The sequence below is a fragment of the Sorex araneus genome, chromosome 7, assembly GCF_027595985.1.
Source record: "Sorex araneus isolate mSorAra2 chromosome 7, mSorAra2.pri, whole genome shotgun sequence".
Taxonomy (NCBI): domain Eukaryota; kingdom Metazoa; phylum Chordata; class Mammalia; order Eulipotyphla; family Soricidae; genus Sorex; species Sorex araneus.
Genome location: NC_073308.1, coordinates 38,331,403 through 38,347,387, shown reverse-complemented (window position 1 = coordinate 38,347,387; position 15,985 = coordinate 38,331,403). Strand labels below are relative to the sequence as shown.

General features: G+C 39.9%; 1 protein-coding gene across 1 annotated transcript in view; it reads left to right on the top strand.

Moving 5' to 3' along the window:
• The window catches only part of IL19 (interleukin 19), a 68,038-nt gene extending 53,598 nt beyond the window's left edge, over positions 1–14,440 (top strand). Inside the window, exons 2-6 of the mRNA XM_004610056.2 lie at positions 5,330–5,476; positions 11,249–11,314; positions 12,150–12,302; positions 13,218–13,289; positions 14,345–14,440. Coding sequence (XP_004610113.1) covers positions 5,333–5,476; positions 11,249–11,314; positions 12,150–12,302; positions 13,218–13,289; positions 14,345–14,440 — 531 coding nt within the window. The 5' untranslated portion in view covers positions 5,330–5,332. The remainder of the gene's footprint in view (positions 1–5,329; positions 5,477–11,248; positions 11,315–12,149; positions 12,303–13,217; positions 13,290–14,344) is intronic.
• Positions 14,441–15,985: the final 1,545 nt, after the last annotated feature.

Here is a 15,985-nt window from a genome sequence, read left to right as displayed (position 1 = left end):
TGCATACACACACACATACACAAAGGGAAAAGAAAATAATATTGTTCAAAAACTAGAAATCGAGCTCCCATTTGACCCAGCAATACCACTTCTGGGAATATATCCTGGAGATGCGAAAAAGTACAGTAGAAATGATATATGCACTTGTAGGTTTATTGCAGCACTATTTACAATAGCTAGAATCTGGGAAAAAAAACATGAGTGCCTGAGAAAAGATAAATGGTTAAAGAAACTTTGGTATATCTACACAATAGAATACTATGCAGCTATTAGGAAAAACTGAAGTCATGAAATTTGCATATAAGTGGATCAACATGGAGAGTATTATGCTAAGTGAAATGATTCAGAAAGAGAGGAACAGACATAAAAGGACTGCACTCATTTGTGGAATATAAAGTAACATAATAGGAGACTAACACCTAAGGACAGTTAAAATAAGGGTCAAGAGGACTGCCCCATGGCATGATAGCCAATCTCACACACTGGGGGAAAAGGTAGCTGGAATGGAGAGAGGAGCACTAAATAAATGACGTTTCGCTTGGGATAGTAGATGCATGTTGAAAGTAGACTATGGACCAAGCATGATGGCTGCTTGTTACCTGCACTGCAAAACAAAACACCCAAAAGGACAGAGAGAGTAAGAGGGATCGTGCCTGCCACAGAGGGAGGACATGGGAAGGGGTGGGGGTAGGGAGAGGGATACTGGGAACATTGGGGGTGGAGAATGGGCACTGTTGGAGAGATGGGTACTTGAACATTGTTTGATTGAAACACAATCATGAAAGTCTGTAAGTCTGTCAATGTATCTCACAATGATTCATTAAAATAAAAAAAATTTGGGGGGCTGGAGCAATAGCACAGCAGGTAGGGCGTTTGCCTTGCACGCGGCCGACCAGGGTTCGATTCCCAGCATCCCATATGGTCCCTTGAGCACCGCCAGGGGTAATTCCTGAGTGCAGAGCCAGGAGTAACCCCTGTGCATTGCCGGGTTTGATCCAAAAAGCAAAAAATAAACAATAAAAAAATAAAAAAAAATTTAAAGCAAGTAATATTGTCCAATAAATCATTAAATTATTGAGGGAAAAATATTCCCCACTAAGTTGAAATAAGGCATCAAAAACATTTGGTGTCTGGCACATGGTAGATGCTCAGTAGCTGTCTGAGATGTTGGCAGATGAAAGGTGCTGGAGCCTGGGGCGTGAGTGGAAAGAGTCTCCTGGGGCTTGTTGCTGATGGGGCACAACTACCAGGAGAGGGCTTTCCTAAATTTGCCTGGAGCATAAAGTTGGTAACATGCCACAGCTCTCAGGAAACTGACCTAACTTGGATTTTTCTGTGTGGACACCGAATTACAAGAAATTCTTATTTGCATGAAGGGGACTTTATTTTTCCTAGAAGCTACATGTCAAGACCCAGAAGAAACATGTATTTCTTAATGATTAATCAGCTGTATCTCAAATAAGAAAGAAAGAAAAACAATCAAGGAAATGAGATGCTAAAGAAAAAGGGGAAAAACAATCTCCCAAAGGCGAACCCCACCCTTGACAGTGTTTCCTCCTATACACCTGCATAAAAGTGACCAGCCCTTTCCAAGTGGCTATGGGCGCTGAGGAAGAGCATCTGACACAAGAGCATCCAGGAGCATCCAGTGAGAGGTGAGCTCATGTTGGCCTTCATCGGAGGCTCTTATTCATTGCCACCCTAACCCTCAGTCTTCACAGGTCCAGAGAGAAGACCAGACACCACCGTGGAGTCCCAGATGCTGGCTCACCAGTTGAGTGGGAAGGCATACTCCATAGAGAGGATGAGCTTTTAGTATCTTATTTTCAATAAGAGATGGAGAGTAGTAGAGAAGGAAGAAAAAAAGGAAAGGAAAAAGTCAGGTTTCTAAAAAACCTTTTCGTCTTTCCTTCAGAACGAGTCAATGATGGTTGTGGGGTTGCTCGGGATGACGAACAAACTCTTTTAAGGGAAAAAAGATTTGCAGCATTAACTCTTTTAAATGTGTGGGTTCTGCCTATCTGACATGCGGAGATTTGCTGGTATCATCAGTTAAGATGTCAAAGAAAGAGGATGTAGCGTGAGGAGAGAATTGTCAATGGCCAGCCTGACTTTCTTTACGTCCAGGCTCGTCTCTTGCTAGCCACTCCCTGGGAAGGTAACCTCAGTTCTCTTTGTCTTGGTTTACTCTTGGGTAAAATGGGGATAGAAACAGAGCCTATCTCACAGGGGGATTGTGAGCATTAAAGAACAAATTTATGTGGAATGCCTGGAACAGTGCTAAGACCTATGAGTGTATGATAAACGTCAACTAACACTCTTACTTGAATTTGCCATGATGTCTGGAATGACCAGGTCAAGGGGGTATCATCTTACTCCTCCTTGAAATGTCAGAGAGTTGGCACGAGATGAACAGGTGATGTTTCCATGCTTCTTCTGAGTGTTATTTGGTCAGAAAAAAAAACCTACTATTTGCCTAGTCACTGGCTTCCTGGTTGTCTTTAGAGGCAACAGAGCCCTGGAAGATTGTGCCTATGGGTCCTACTTTAAAGGTGCTGTGTGTGTGTGTGTTTGCATGTGTGTGTCTGTGTATGTGTGTTGTGCATTAGCTAAATGCCTGCTACCTGGTACGCACCCGGTCACTCACTGAGAATTATAATTAATCGAGTGATGGGGCAATGACTTAGAAAATTGGAATTTGATGTTTCTTGATTTTCTGGAGAAATTCCTAGAGATCCAGAAGAATAAGGGGCAGTGGGGTATGGGAATAGTTGAAGTTAATCCTGTCATATTCCTGGCCTTACAGCTGTTATAAATATAATTAGTTGTAGGGAGTTTTCCTCTATACTATGCTTCTTTCCCCCACTACCATCCATATATACTTCATAAAGTGTAGTGCATGTATGTGTGCATGTGCACGTGCACTCACACACACACACACACACACACACACACACACACACACACACACACACACCCCTGTCATTAGAATTGGAAAGATTTTTTTTTTAGCTTTTTGGGTGACATCTGGCAATGCACAGGAATTACTCCTAGTTCTGCACTCAGGAATTACTCCTGATGATGCTCGGGGGACCAAATGGGATGCTGGGGATCGAACCCAGGTCGGCCTCGTGCAAGGCAAATGCCCTACCCACTGTGCTATCACTCCAGCCCCAGAATTGAAAGAATTTGGTGGGCCCATGGAGGATGCTGGGCAGAGGGTGATTCATTCACATATATTTTCATAAAGCTTTAAGGTTAAGCTCTCTTTGTGCCAGTGCTGGGACAATTCAGAGGACACTCAACAAATTGTACAATTATTTTTAGTGCATATTTTGTTGTGTTTTTTTCTTTTGTTTTCAGGCCAAAACTGGCAGTGCTCAAGGGTTACTGAGTGTCTCTTCACTCAGGTATTACTCCTGGGGCTTGGGAGTAGTACTAGGACTCTAATCCAGGTGGGCCACATAAAAGGCCTGATGTATTAGTCTGGTCCCTTGTGCACATTTCTTGTTTAAATTTGTTTTTTTTATTTTTAATTTAAAGAACTGTGATTTACAAAGTTTTTCGTAGTTGTGTTTTAGGCATATAATATTTCTTTTCTTTTTTTTTCCTTTTTGGGTCACACACACTTTTCTTTGTTTTTTTTCTTTTTGGCTCAGGGTTTACTCCTGGATCTGTACTTAGGAATTACTGCTGGTGGTGCTCAGGGATACCGGGGATTGAACCTGGGCTGACTGTATGCAAGGCAAATGCCCTACCTGCTGTACTATGGCTCCAGCCCCTGGCATATAATATTTCAACACCAATCCCACCACCAGCTTTCCCATACTGAATTACCCCAACCCCACCCTGCTTTGCCTGACACCTTGATGTGTTTTTAGTGTTGTTGAGTCTGTGCTGTGGATGTATAGATATACATGGTGTATATCTATACCACTCTCCCACATCACCAGGGTAACTGAAGCCCTGATCCCTGTTCCATTTGCTTCTCATTTTCTTCCTGCTGCCTTGATTTCTCTCCTTCTCTGTATTTCTTCTCCCTAAGCTCTAGGGTCAAGAGTAATTTAGGCATCTTCCTTTTACTACAGCACATTCCCTCATCTAGTTATTCTTTATTCAGATAAGTGACATTCTGTGTTTGTCTTTCTTCTTCTGGCTTACTTCACTCAACATCATATCTTCAAGTTCTAGCCATGTTCCATGCAGCAAATTGTATGATTTCACTATTCCTTACAGCTGGGTGGTATTTCATCGTGTGTGTGTATGTGTATCACATTTTCATAATTCTTTCATCTGTCATTGGACACCTAGGTTGATTCCATATCTTAGCAATTGTACTAAATGCAGCAGTGAATAATGGTGTGTGCACATTTCTTAATGACATCTTTGAAAAGAGTTAGAGAGAAAGACCAGGAAGTGTTAAGTAGAAGGTATAGTAAGTATGTTAGGGGCTATCCCCGCTGGAAACTAGCTGTAAACTTATCTCTGCTAACCCCGGGATCAATGGGTTACATAGTGGAAGCCTCTAACTTGCCTTCTGCAGGCAGCCTTCTTTCTCTTCTCTGTGACTAGTTATTAGGAGATACCTTATGTCTCTTCCCTATCTTTTACAGAAAGAGTCATCTTCAGAGGTGACTTAAAATTATTGAAGCAAACACACATTGATTTTTTTTAATGTTGTCTATTTTAGAGTCAAACATAAAAATCCAATAGGCTTTTATTTATTTATTTATTTATTTATTTGCTTTTTGGGTCACGCCTGGCAATGCACAGGGGTTACTCCTGGCTTTGCACTCAGGAATTACCCCTGGCGGTGCTCAGGGGACCATATGGGATGCTGAGATTTGAACCCAGGTCATCCGCGTGCAAGGCAAACGCCCTACCCTTTGTGCTATTGCTCCAGCCCCAGGCTTTTATTTTTTCTGACAAAAATTTTCAGATCTTTTGCTTCATTTCTAGGGTATATTACCAACTGTGGGTTTTTCTATTTATTTTATTATTGTCACAATTCTTGTCAGCCCATTGACTGTTGAGTAATAATAGAATATTATCCCACATAAATGAACTTCTTGGAACTTGTAAAAGCACCACGTTGCTTTCTGGCAGTGGGTATGAGTACACAGTAAGGGATGAATGGAGGGGAGAGGGACCACAACCAATTGATTTGAGAAAACCAGAAGAGAAGATATACGCCACAGAGATCCGAAGGTTGAGGGCTCTAGTGCTGGCTGCTGTCAAACCTTCCCTGTGAAATCCAGAAGGGAACTCAATCAGGGATCTCCTTCATGGCTCTCTGCTCTTGGATCCTGACTTCCACCTCTTTCTCTAGGACATGAAAAAGCAGTGTGTTTCCTTCTGGCTTCTGGGTGCAATACCCTTCCTGTGCCTAGTGCATACCCGAAGTCTCAGGAGATGTCTAATTTCCATGGATGTGCATCATATCGAAGAGAGCTTTCAAGAAATCAAAAAGGCTATTGTGAGTATGGGTTTAGAATGAAGCGCAAGGGGGTTTGCCTGCCTTATATGTTTTAATTAAATTTTTAATTTTTTTTATTGAGTCACCATGAATTACAAAGTTATCAATGATTGCATTTCAGACATACAACCCAAATGTGTAGGGATAGTGTCCACTTTCCTCCACCAATGTACCCAGTTTCCCCCCCCCCCCCCCCCACTTCCTACCTCTGTGCCAGGCACTTTTTCCCTTTAAGCACTTTGATTTAGAATACTGCTACTTATACGCACATCATGCATATCACTTTACCACCTTTCTGCACCCCCTCCTTTTTCAGAGTAAAACCTTCCCTCCACTATTAATCTTAGTGTCCCAGCACTTATCTTAGCGCCTTTAGTGGCGAACTTCCTACTGAAGACCAGTTCTAATATTCTTTCTTTCTATTGCCTTTGGGCAATTGCTATTAACTTACTATATTTCTTTATATCCCAAGATCTTTCTGTGTCTGCCCTTTCCCTCTAACTAACTTCACATAGCATGATACTCTCCAGATACATACATGTAGCAGCAAATTGCATGACTTTATCTATCCTTAGGACTGTGTAGCATTGCATTTTGTGTATATGTCCCATAGCTTATTTTTCCAGTCGCCTGTTTTTGGGCTTTGGGGTTGTTTCCAGATTTTGACTACTGTGAATAGTCCTGCAATGAATATAGGGGTGCAAATGTTTTTTTCCTGGATTGTGTTTTGTGCCATTCTGGTTTCTGAGTCATAGGGAAGCTCAATACTTAGTTTTTTGAGAAGTATCTATATTACTTTCCAAAAAGGTTGGACAAGGAGACATTCTTATCTGCAGTGAATTAGAGTAACCCCCCCTCCCCACTTCCAACCTTGACAACACTATTGCTTTTGTTCTTTTTGATGTGTATTTTTTTGGTGTGAGGTGATAGCTCATTATTGTTTTGGTCTGCAGTTACCTGTTGATTAGTAACAAAGAACATTTTCATGTGCTTTAGGCCATTCATAAGTCTTTGAGGAAGTTTCTGTTTGTTTCTTCTCCCTAGATGTTGGATAGGTTTGGATGTTTTTTCTTGTAAAGTTCTACCATTCTTTTATATATCTTGGATACTAACTCTTTGTCACATGAATGGTGAGCTAATATTTTCTCCTAGCTTCTATATTTTGGTCACCACTTTCTTTGAGGTGCAGAAGCTTCTCAATTTATGTAGTCCCATTTGTTTCACTTTGTTTCCACTTGCTTGGCCAATGTTATTGAATCCTGAAAGATGCTTCTAGCTTCAAAATCTTGGAGAGATCTGTTTGTTTTCTCAGTGTAATTTATGGTTTTAGGTCTGATATCAAGGTGTTTAAACCATTTTGACTTGACTTTTGTGCATGGTGTTAGACAGGGAGTCTCAGTTACTATTTGGCATGTGGCAGACAAGTTTTTTCAGCACCTCTCGCTGAAGAGACTTTTCTTGTTCCACTTTATACTTTTTCTTCTTTATCAAAGATTAGCTGTCTGTACACCTGAAACTCAGTCTCTGGGTTTTTAGTTTCAGTCCATTGATCTAGGAGTCTGTTCTTATTCCAGTACCACACTGTTTTAATTACCATTCCATTGTAGAACGATATGAAGCTGCAGTAAGTGATGCTTCCCATCTTCTATTTTCCCTAGGATTGCTCTCTTAGCATGGGGGAATTTTATTATTTCATATGGATTTCAGGATTGTTTGATCAATGTCTTTTAAAAATGTCATGGGTATCCTTCTAGGCATTGCATTGAATCCTTTGGGGAATATTGCCATTTTGACAATATTAATCTTCCCATTTGAAGAGCAGGATATGTTTCCATTGCCTCCTGTCCTTTTTATTTCCTTTAGCAGTGTTTTGTATTCTTCTCCATGTAGGACTCTCATTTCATATGTTAAGCTAATTCCTATGTGATCTTCTGAGGCACAATAGTGAATGGGACTTAAAAACAGTTTCTCTGTCTTCAATTCCATTATTTGCTTATATAAAAGTCACAGATTTTTTTCATGTTGATTTTGTAGTCTGCCACTTTACAATACAAATCTACTTTCTCTTGGAGATTTCTTTTGTAGAGTTCTTGGGGGTTTTTCTAAGTATACTATCATGTCATCTCACAAATATTGAGAGCTTAATGTCTTCGTTTCCTATCTAGATGCCCTTAATATCTCTTTAGTGCTTAATTGATATGGCAAAAACTTCCATACTATATAGAGTAGAAGTGATGACAGTGTGCTTCTTTGTCTTGTGCCTGGTCTTAGAGGAAAGATTTTCAGTTTTTTCCCATTGAGTATAAAGTTTTATGTGGACTTGGGGTAAATGGCTTGGACTATATTGTGGAAAGTTCTTTCAATTCCCATTTTTTTGAGAGTTTTTTTTTATCATGCTAGATGTTGTCAAAAGCACTCTCTGCACCTATTGATATGATAATATGATTTTAATTTTTCCTTGTAACCATGTGGTATATTATGCTAATTGATTCGCATATATTAAATCATCCCTCTATCTCCTCACGAATCCCACTTTGTCATGGTGTATGATCTTTTTGGTGCGTTGTTGGAATCAATTTGCTAGTATTTTGTTGAGAATCTTTGCATCTATGTTCATCAGGGATAAATCTATAGTTTCCTCTTTTGCTGATGTCTCTGATTTTGGTCAAAAGATGTTTTCCTCATAGAAACTAGGAGGGTTTCTGTTTAGTCAGTTTGCTGAAAGAGTCTGAAAAAAGATGTATTTTCTTTTATATTATATTATAGCAGGTATTGTCCAGGTATTTCAGTTTTTTCCTTCATTTCTGCCCGTGATTAACTTCCATTTCAGAACATTATGGTCTGAGAAGATAGTTGATATGATTTATTCTCCCCCTTTTATTTAAATACCATGGTTTGCAAAGTTGTTCAAGGTACATTTGCTACAGGCATTCAATATTCCAACACCAACCCCACCACCATTTTGACATTCCCTCCAACATTGTCTCCATTTCCCAGCCATCCCTCAAGCCTGCCCCTATAGAAGGCCCCAAATAATTTATGTTATATTTCTTGTTACCACTAGATGACTAATACAATGATAAAAATAATTTAGTAAAAGAAAATTTATGAAAAGTGTTATATCTCACCATGGGGAAATTAAGTTTGTATCTGAGGTTTCACTAAGCTGTCGTTGCTAGTTGGGCCTTCTGTGTCAATATTTTTGTGAGTTGAGCTTAGTTGGCTTCTATGTTACATCCAATCTGGTGCGCTCCTACTGGGATGTTAATATTGTAGAAATTGGAGATGTTGCTCTAGAAAATCCAGAATATTAACTGGGCAGTGAGCTTACATGGTGGTGATGGTGGAATGTGGGGATGGCTTCCCAGGCTTCCAGAAGTGTGGGGAGGTGGGGGGGAGGTCATCCATGTTGACTTCAAGAAGGCCTGGAGTTTGCAGCCAAAAATAGCCAGTGCACCTGAAATTTTTAGCAATTTGGCATTTCTGTGGAGCTCAGTTGTGATGAGTTTAGTCATAGTAGAGTTCAGTCACACGCATAGAGGTAGCCACTGGAGGGAGTGTGGCTGCTCTGGCTATGGCAGGGCAGGAATCGAAGATCACCCAGGAGATCTCAGTTGGGAATGTGCATCCAAACAGTTTTTGCAGCAAGTTGATCTCTCTCAAGATTTAATTATGAGTCTCAGGAGCAGGGCCAATGGTGGCGGCAGCAGTGGATCATGGGTGTGGCCGCCAGGGCTTCTAGAAGTACAGGGAGGCTGTTCTTGCCCAATCTGACAAGGCCTACAGTTTTCAGTCTAAACCCTCCCCCCCCCCCCCCAGTACCTAAAATTTTCGGCAGTTTGATGTCTCTGTGGAGCTCAGTTAAGATGCGGTGGAATCTGGCCATGGGCATGGCAGCTGCTGTTGGACTGTGAGTGCACTTGGTATGATTTTTATCTTTTAACTTTATGGAGGTAGCTTTGCGGCCCAGCATGTGGTCTCTCTTGGAGAATGTTCCATGTGTATTAGAGAAGGATGTATTTGACCTTTTAGAGATAAAGAGCCCTACATATGTCTTCCAAGCCACTCTTTCATTTCTTACTTCAAAGCTAATCTTTCCTTGTTGAGTTTTAGTCTGGTTGATCTATCTAGAGGTGATAGAACAATGCTGAAGTCTCCAACTGTTAATTGTGCTTCTATCAATGTCCTCCTTCAAGTCTCTATTAGCAGTTGTTTTAACTATTTTGCTGGTGACTCATGTGAATAAATATTTAGGAGTGTGAGTTCTTCCATATATATATATACATATATATCCTTTTATCATTAAGAAATGACATTTTTTAGTCATTTCTTAGTCATTCATAAACATTGAAGTTTATGTTGTCTCTCATGTATTCCAGCCTTTTATGAGGGAATTGTTTGCCTGAAATATTCTCTTCCCACCTTTAATTTTGAGTCTGTGTTTACTCTGACTAAACGTTTTCCTTCTAGGTAGCAGAATGTTGGATTTCAGTTTTCAGTTGGATTTCAGTTTTTTTGTGACTCTTTCCCCCACTATCTTCTGACATTTTCTACTTTTCTGCATCTTATCTTGTAGGTAATCGATTTTGTCCTCAGCTCCTATTACTCTACTGCTAAGAACTTCCACTGAGATTCCCATTTTACCTATCAAATGATTTAGTTCTGTCACTTCTGATTTTAGTTTTCTCATACTTTCTTGTGTTTTATTGGCTATCTGTACTACAGTTTCTTTGAGATCATTGAACATCCTCAATGTTTGATGTATATTTATCTGAGCAGTAGAACTGATTATTAGTAGTACTTATCATTATGGGCTAGAGAGATAGCACAGTGGGTAGGGCGTTTGCCTTGCATGCGGGTGACCCGGGTTCGATTCCTCCGTCCCTCTCAGAGAGCCTTGCAAGCAACCGAGAGTATCTTGCCTGCAAAGCAGAGCCTGGCAAGTTACCTGTGGCGTATTTGATATGCCAAAAGCAGTAACAACAAGTCTCAAAATGGAGATGCTATGGGTGCCCGCTCAAGCAAATTTATTAACAATGGGATCACAGTGATACAGTGATACAGTGAATTATTAGTACTGGTTAAGTCTTCATGGCTTCACTTACTGTCTTTACTTACTAAGTTTGGTGAGATTCTGTGTTGCTTTTCCACTGTGTTTGTTTCAGATTGATGGTGAGTCTTTTCAATTCACTGTTTCTGCTTCCCTCCCCACTGCTGGGAGCTTAATGGAGCACCCTAGTTTGTTGGCTCTCTCTTTATTCCCTGTGAAAGTGATTTTAACTAGATTTTTTATTACTAACTAGTTGTTTAGAATTCCATGCACTGGTTCCAAGAAGGCTGTCTGTGTTGTTGACCCTGCCACTGTTACAGCTGTAATTTAATTCCTTATTACCCCATCAATTTTGTGTGTCATTGTGTAATTAGGTGACCTAAGTTTGGATATCCAATGTATGTTCCTCATAAGACATAAAGTAATGAAACATCATGCAGCTATTATTAGTGGCTAAACACTTTGAAAAATTCCTGACCTGAATTAGATCAGAGGTTGTGTAAGCTTCCCTAGTCTGTGGAGGGCTGAGGGCAGAGCAGAAAACCTTTCCCTAGTCCTCAGACTGGGGAAAAGGGTGGTTGGTACTAAATGGGACTGAATGAGCAGGGTTTCCTACCTTATATCTTAACTTGAAGAGCGAATTCTTTATCTTTATCCTTTATGTCTCAGGAGGACAATGGAGTACTTACTTCTTGTGTCTGTTCTTATGTTTCTTTCTACAGCAAGCTAAGGACACCTTCCAGAATGTTACCATCTTGGCTACATCAGAAATCCTGAAGAACATTAAGGTATCAGGCTGTGGCTGCTTTTTCCTGTACAGTTTTTTTTTAAATAATGAAGTGGCTCTAAACTGAGGAAGAGATCTACCCTCTTCTTCTCCCCAAATTCCTGCATCTAGATCGGTAGTGGTGGTCAATCACTTTCCAACCACGACCCACTTCCAAACTTGTTTCCTTTCTGTGACCCCTCCCCCTGTTTACCAGCTGGCCCCTGGTTGCCAATAATCCCTTCATTATGTAATTTTCATCCTTCATCCTGGAGACCCAAAAAAGGCCATATGACCCTCGACTGAGAAATGCTGCTTTAGTGTTCTCTCTTATAACAGAGCACAGTTATGTCTCAGATTTTGGAATTCATGACAGGGTTTAAGGGAGGATCAACTATAGAGAACTTAATGGGAATGTCACACACTGAAATGAGATAGGGTGTCTATGACTAGGAAGACTCTACAATGTTTCCTGGGGAAATGAAGAAATTTAAGTGGTGACCCAAAAGATAATTAGGATATGGATTGGCATGGAAAAATGGTGAAAAGGTTTAGGGTGCAGGGTATAATGTGTGTCAAGGAACAGTGAAGTAACCAGACCTATGGTATAAGGGGTTTGAAAACAAGTGAAAGAGAATGAATGAAAAATATGAAAAGTGGAGGTAAACTGAAAAATTCATCTTCATCATAAGTAGCTTTTGTTTGGTAAGAGGAGATGGAGAACACGAGTTCTTCACAATTTCAAAAATTACTTTTAGTTATTTTTTTCTTGCTGCCTCTACTCAAAAAGGTTGCTTTATTTCTAAGATGGTAAGAGAAGGGGGTCTCTGGGGATTTTCTCTAATTTGTATTTGTAGCCCTTAGATGTGTGCTGCATGACCAAGAACCTCCTGGCATTTTATGTGGATAGGGTATTCAAGGATCACCAGGAGTTGAGCCCCGAAATCTTGAGAAAAATCAGCAGCATTGCAAACTCTTTCCTCTACTTGCAGAAGACCCTGCTACAATGTGTGAGTAATTATGTATGGGTTTCAGTATCTTTTTCTCTTCCAACCCTGGGTATTCCTAAGACATGCTGAACACAATAGACCTTCTAACATAGTTCTGGAATTAAAGGAAATTCCCGTCTGGGAGAATTAATGAGAATCTTTTCCCAGTATTCCTTTCTGCTCACACCTCCCCAGTCCTAAGGTTTCCTCATGAATAATATGTCTGTAGTGACCACTAATGACAAAATAAATCTTAAGTGATGGGAAAAACTTGTCAAGGATCCCAAGTTAACAAGCATCTCTCCATTTTTTCCATTTCTGGTTCTCTAGCATGTCTATACTTGTTACCTATTGATGGTTTGCAGGTATAACCAATTCCTTAGTGTAGCTTATGCATTAGTTGTGATCAAAACATATGTGAGATATGAAAACAGAACAAACTCACAGAAATTTTGATTAGGAGAAATCCTGGGTTCTATCCCTATCCCTGCCAATTATTTTCTATCTGACTTTGTAGCTAGTTATTTGACCTCTCTCTGCCTTCCATGATAAAGTTATTAGAAACTATTTCACTACACTAAGACAGCAGAACTAAATGGGTTCATTTAACCGATCACTTAGTTAATCCAATAAATAAATATTAAGCACCTAAGGAATGTTGCATTTACATAGTGATGATAGACAAATCTAGAACCTTCTATCTAGGCCATTCCAGTCTAGCAGGCTACATCCAAACAAGGAAAATCCATGGTCAAATAAAGAATGACCCTGTCAACAGGCCTTGCCTCCTTCTAATACTCCAAGATGAGTTTGAGTTTGCTCACCTGACTTTCACTAGTAAGGAAGAATAAACACCAGTCTGCATATGGGGAGGTCATGCTAAGTATGAGCTAGTGTAGGAAGGTCCTCTGATATGTACTGTCTTTCTCATACCAGGAGCAGAGGTTCTGTCATTGCAGACCAGAAGCCATCAATGCAACCAGAACCATTCACAACAATTACAGTCAGGTAAGGGCTAAAGAAAAGGGGGTCAGGCAGTATAAACCTGACAAAAGTATCAATCCTTCATCCTCATCTCCACTCAAATTCATGCATTCACCTCAGCAAGTATTTACTTGGCCACCCCAATACTATGTGTCTACAAAGAAGTGTGTGGATCTTATCTCCTTTGTTAATTTCTTTTTTTTTTCTTTAAAGAAATATTTTATTGAACCACCGTGAAAACAAGAAAAAAAATACAAAGCTTTCAGGTTTAAGTCACAGTCAAATACTGATTAAACCACCATCCCTTCACCAGTGCACCCGTTCCACCACCAAGAACCCCAATACACCCCCCTCCTACCCCACCCCCCATCTAAGTAGCTAATGATATTCCTATTATTCTCTATATATATTGAGTACATTCCATATTTCCATACAGAACTCACTATTATTGATTGGAAATTTTCCCCAACAATCAGGCCTGCTGAATAGGCATCATCTAATAATTTCTCTTCATTGCTAAGAGTGAAGACTTTGAGTCCGCGCGGCAGCTATTGCGGCCGCGCCGTTTTGGGTTTCTAATATTTTAGCTCAGTTCACAGTCAAAATGCATGGCTCAAGCATCCGCTCTGGTGCCAAAATGGGTTAGGAGACCTCAGGATCACAGTCAATAGGCGCGGAGGGTTTGCTTCTCATGCCGCGGCTCCCTGTTAATTTCTTGAAGTCCTCTTCTTTGTCATATTGTACCATTTTCTTATATCCTCACATGCCAGTCCAGAAGGTATTAGATTTGAGGGAAAACACACACTGTTTAAGGTGAGCAAAGATTCCCACGAAAGTGTAAGCTGAAGGAACAAGGGGTAGAGACTGTGTTTATCTGTGTCTGTGCATGTTACCTGCAAAATGTAGTGAGAAAAGAAATATCATTCTCATGTAAGGGTATGCAAATTTATTTAATGAACACATTAAATAAAAATATGTTTAATGGTCCCCTTCTGGGGACTGAAACATGGAGAAAGTGATTTGAAAATTTATTATATATTTTAGAAAGGGGAATCCTCATGTGATTTTATTGGTTTCAGCTGGAGGTCCAATCAGCAGCCATTAAATCTCTGGGAGAACTCGATGGCTTTCTAGCATGGATTCACAAGAATCATCAAGAAACTTCTACTGCCTGATAACAAGAAGCCTAATTACCCAATTTCTTAAGGAGGGGGGGGTCCCTGAAAGGTCTTCTTATATTTAACTTTGAAGGGGAGGGATCTATGCAAGACCAAATTTGTATGCAAACAGGGGCTTTTATTTTTTGTGGGTAAACCTCTTTGATTTGTAATTTTTGGAACAGAGATGCTATAAGTAAAAATATAGGTTTAAACAGATTTGATCCTGCATCTGTAAGTCCTGCTGGCTGGCATTTATGAACTATGTATGCTGAAAGGTCTTGTGGAGGGAAATGTGGGCTTCCACCTAATTTATTGTGAAATTATTTATCCCATGTCTGTGAGCGAGATGAGCAATATCCTGTAGTGCATATTGTACTGACTTATGTTTTCTGAATAAAACTGCTTTTTACACATTACTGGAAGAGTCTTCTCATTCAGGGAATGCTGTTTTTGGAATATAAGTGGGAACTAAGAAATATGAAAAATATTTAAGGAACTGAGGTAGGGAGTGTGAGAGGGTAAGAATTTTCCTAGAGGACTGGGGAGAAGGCTCAATGATAATGTTGCATGCATAAGGCTAAAGGTTCAATTACCATTACTGATTTTTAAAAAAAGGAAAAAGGAAAGAAATGAATTGCCCAGAATCCCCAAGCAAATTAGTGCAGAAAAGTTTCCAAACTAGATTTCTAAATTTTCCACCTGGAACCCTAAATTTCAAATAATGATCTATGAAATGGATGTAGGTAGGGTTTCTGACCACTGACTCGTTTGATTTCTGATTTCTATGTTTCTGTCCCTTTTTTCTGAGTTTATCTTTGTTATTTCTTTCTTACTGTTGTGCAACTTATTTGTCTTCTTCCATGGATGTGTTAATTTTGGACTACAGAAGGGAGTATGAACAACTGTATTATAGGATTGGGATGTCCCCTGGGTTAGGGGTCCAAACTTCAGGAGAGAGAGCCCAGATTCTGCACCAACTTCTTGAAGGACACTCCTGAGTGATTAATGGATGGCTAGTGAGCATCTCCCATATGCTCAGTGCTGCGATAGGTACTTTATTATGCATTGTTCTGAATAAATATCTGTACTGTAAATGACTACATGAAAGAGTCTTTATTCCTATTGAGAAAGGATTTCACTGGTCATATTTTTATGGAAAGAGCAAGACATCAAAAGTCAGATCCAGTTTCCAAACATTTAACTTTGAATAAATTACTTAATGTCTCTGTGTCTCAGTGTAAAATACAGATTATAACGTCAACCTCTGTGTTACTGTGAGCATCAAGTGAAATAAAGGGTCCCTGGTAGCTTCAGCAGGGTGGTAGACTGCATGGTATATGTAGTATAAAGTGCCATTTAGGGGCTGCCATGAATGACTAAGTTTGCCTTGAATGACTCGGTACCCTCAATTTAGATCACTGTATTTATTTGGTCCTCATTCGTCTGTCCCCTACTATGTTATATATACATATATATATGTACATATATATAATTGTATCATTGTCACCCCATTGTTCATCGATTTACACGAGCAGTCACCAGTAACGTCTCTATTACACT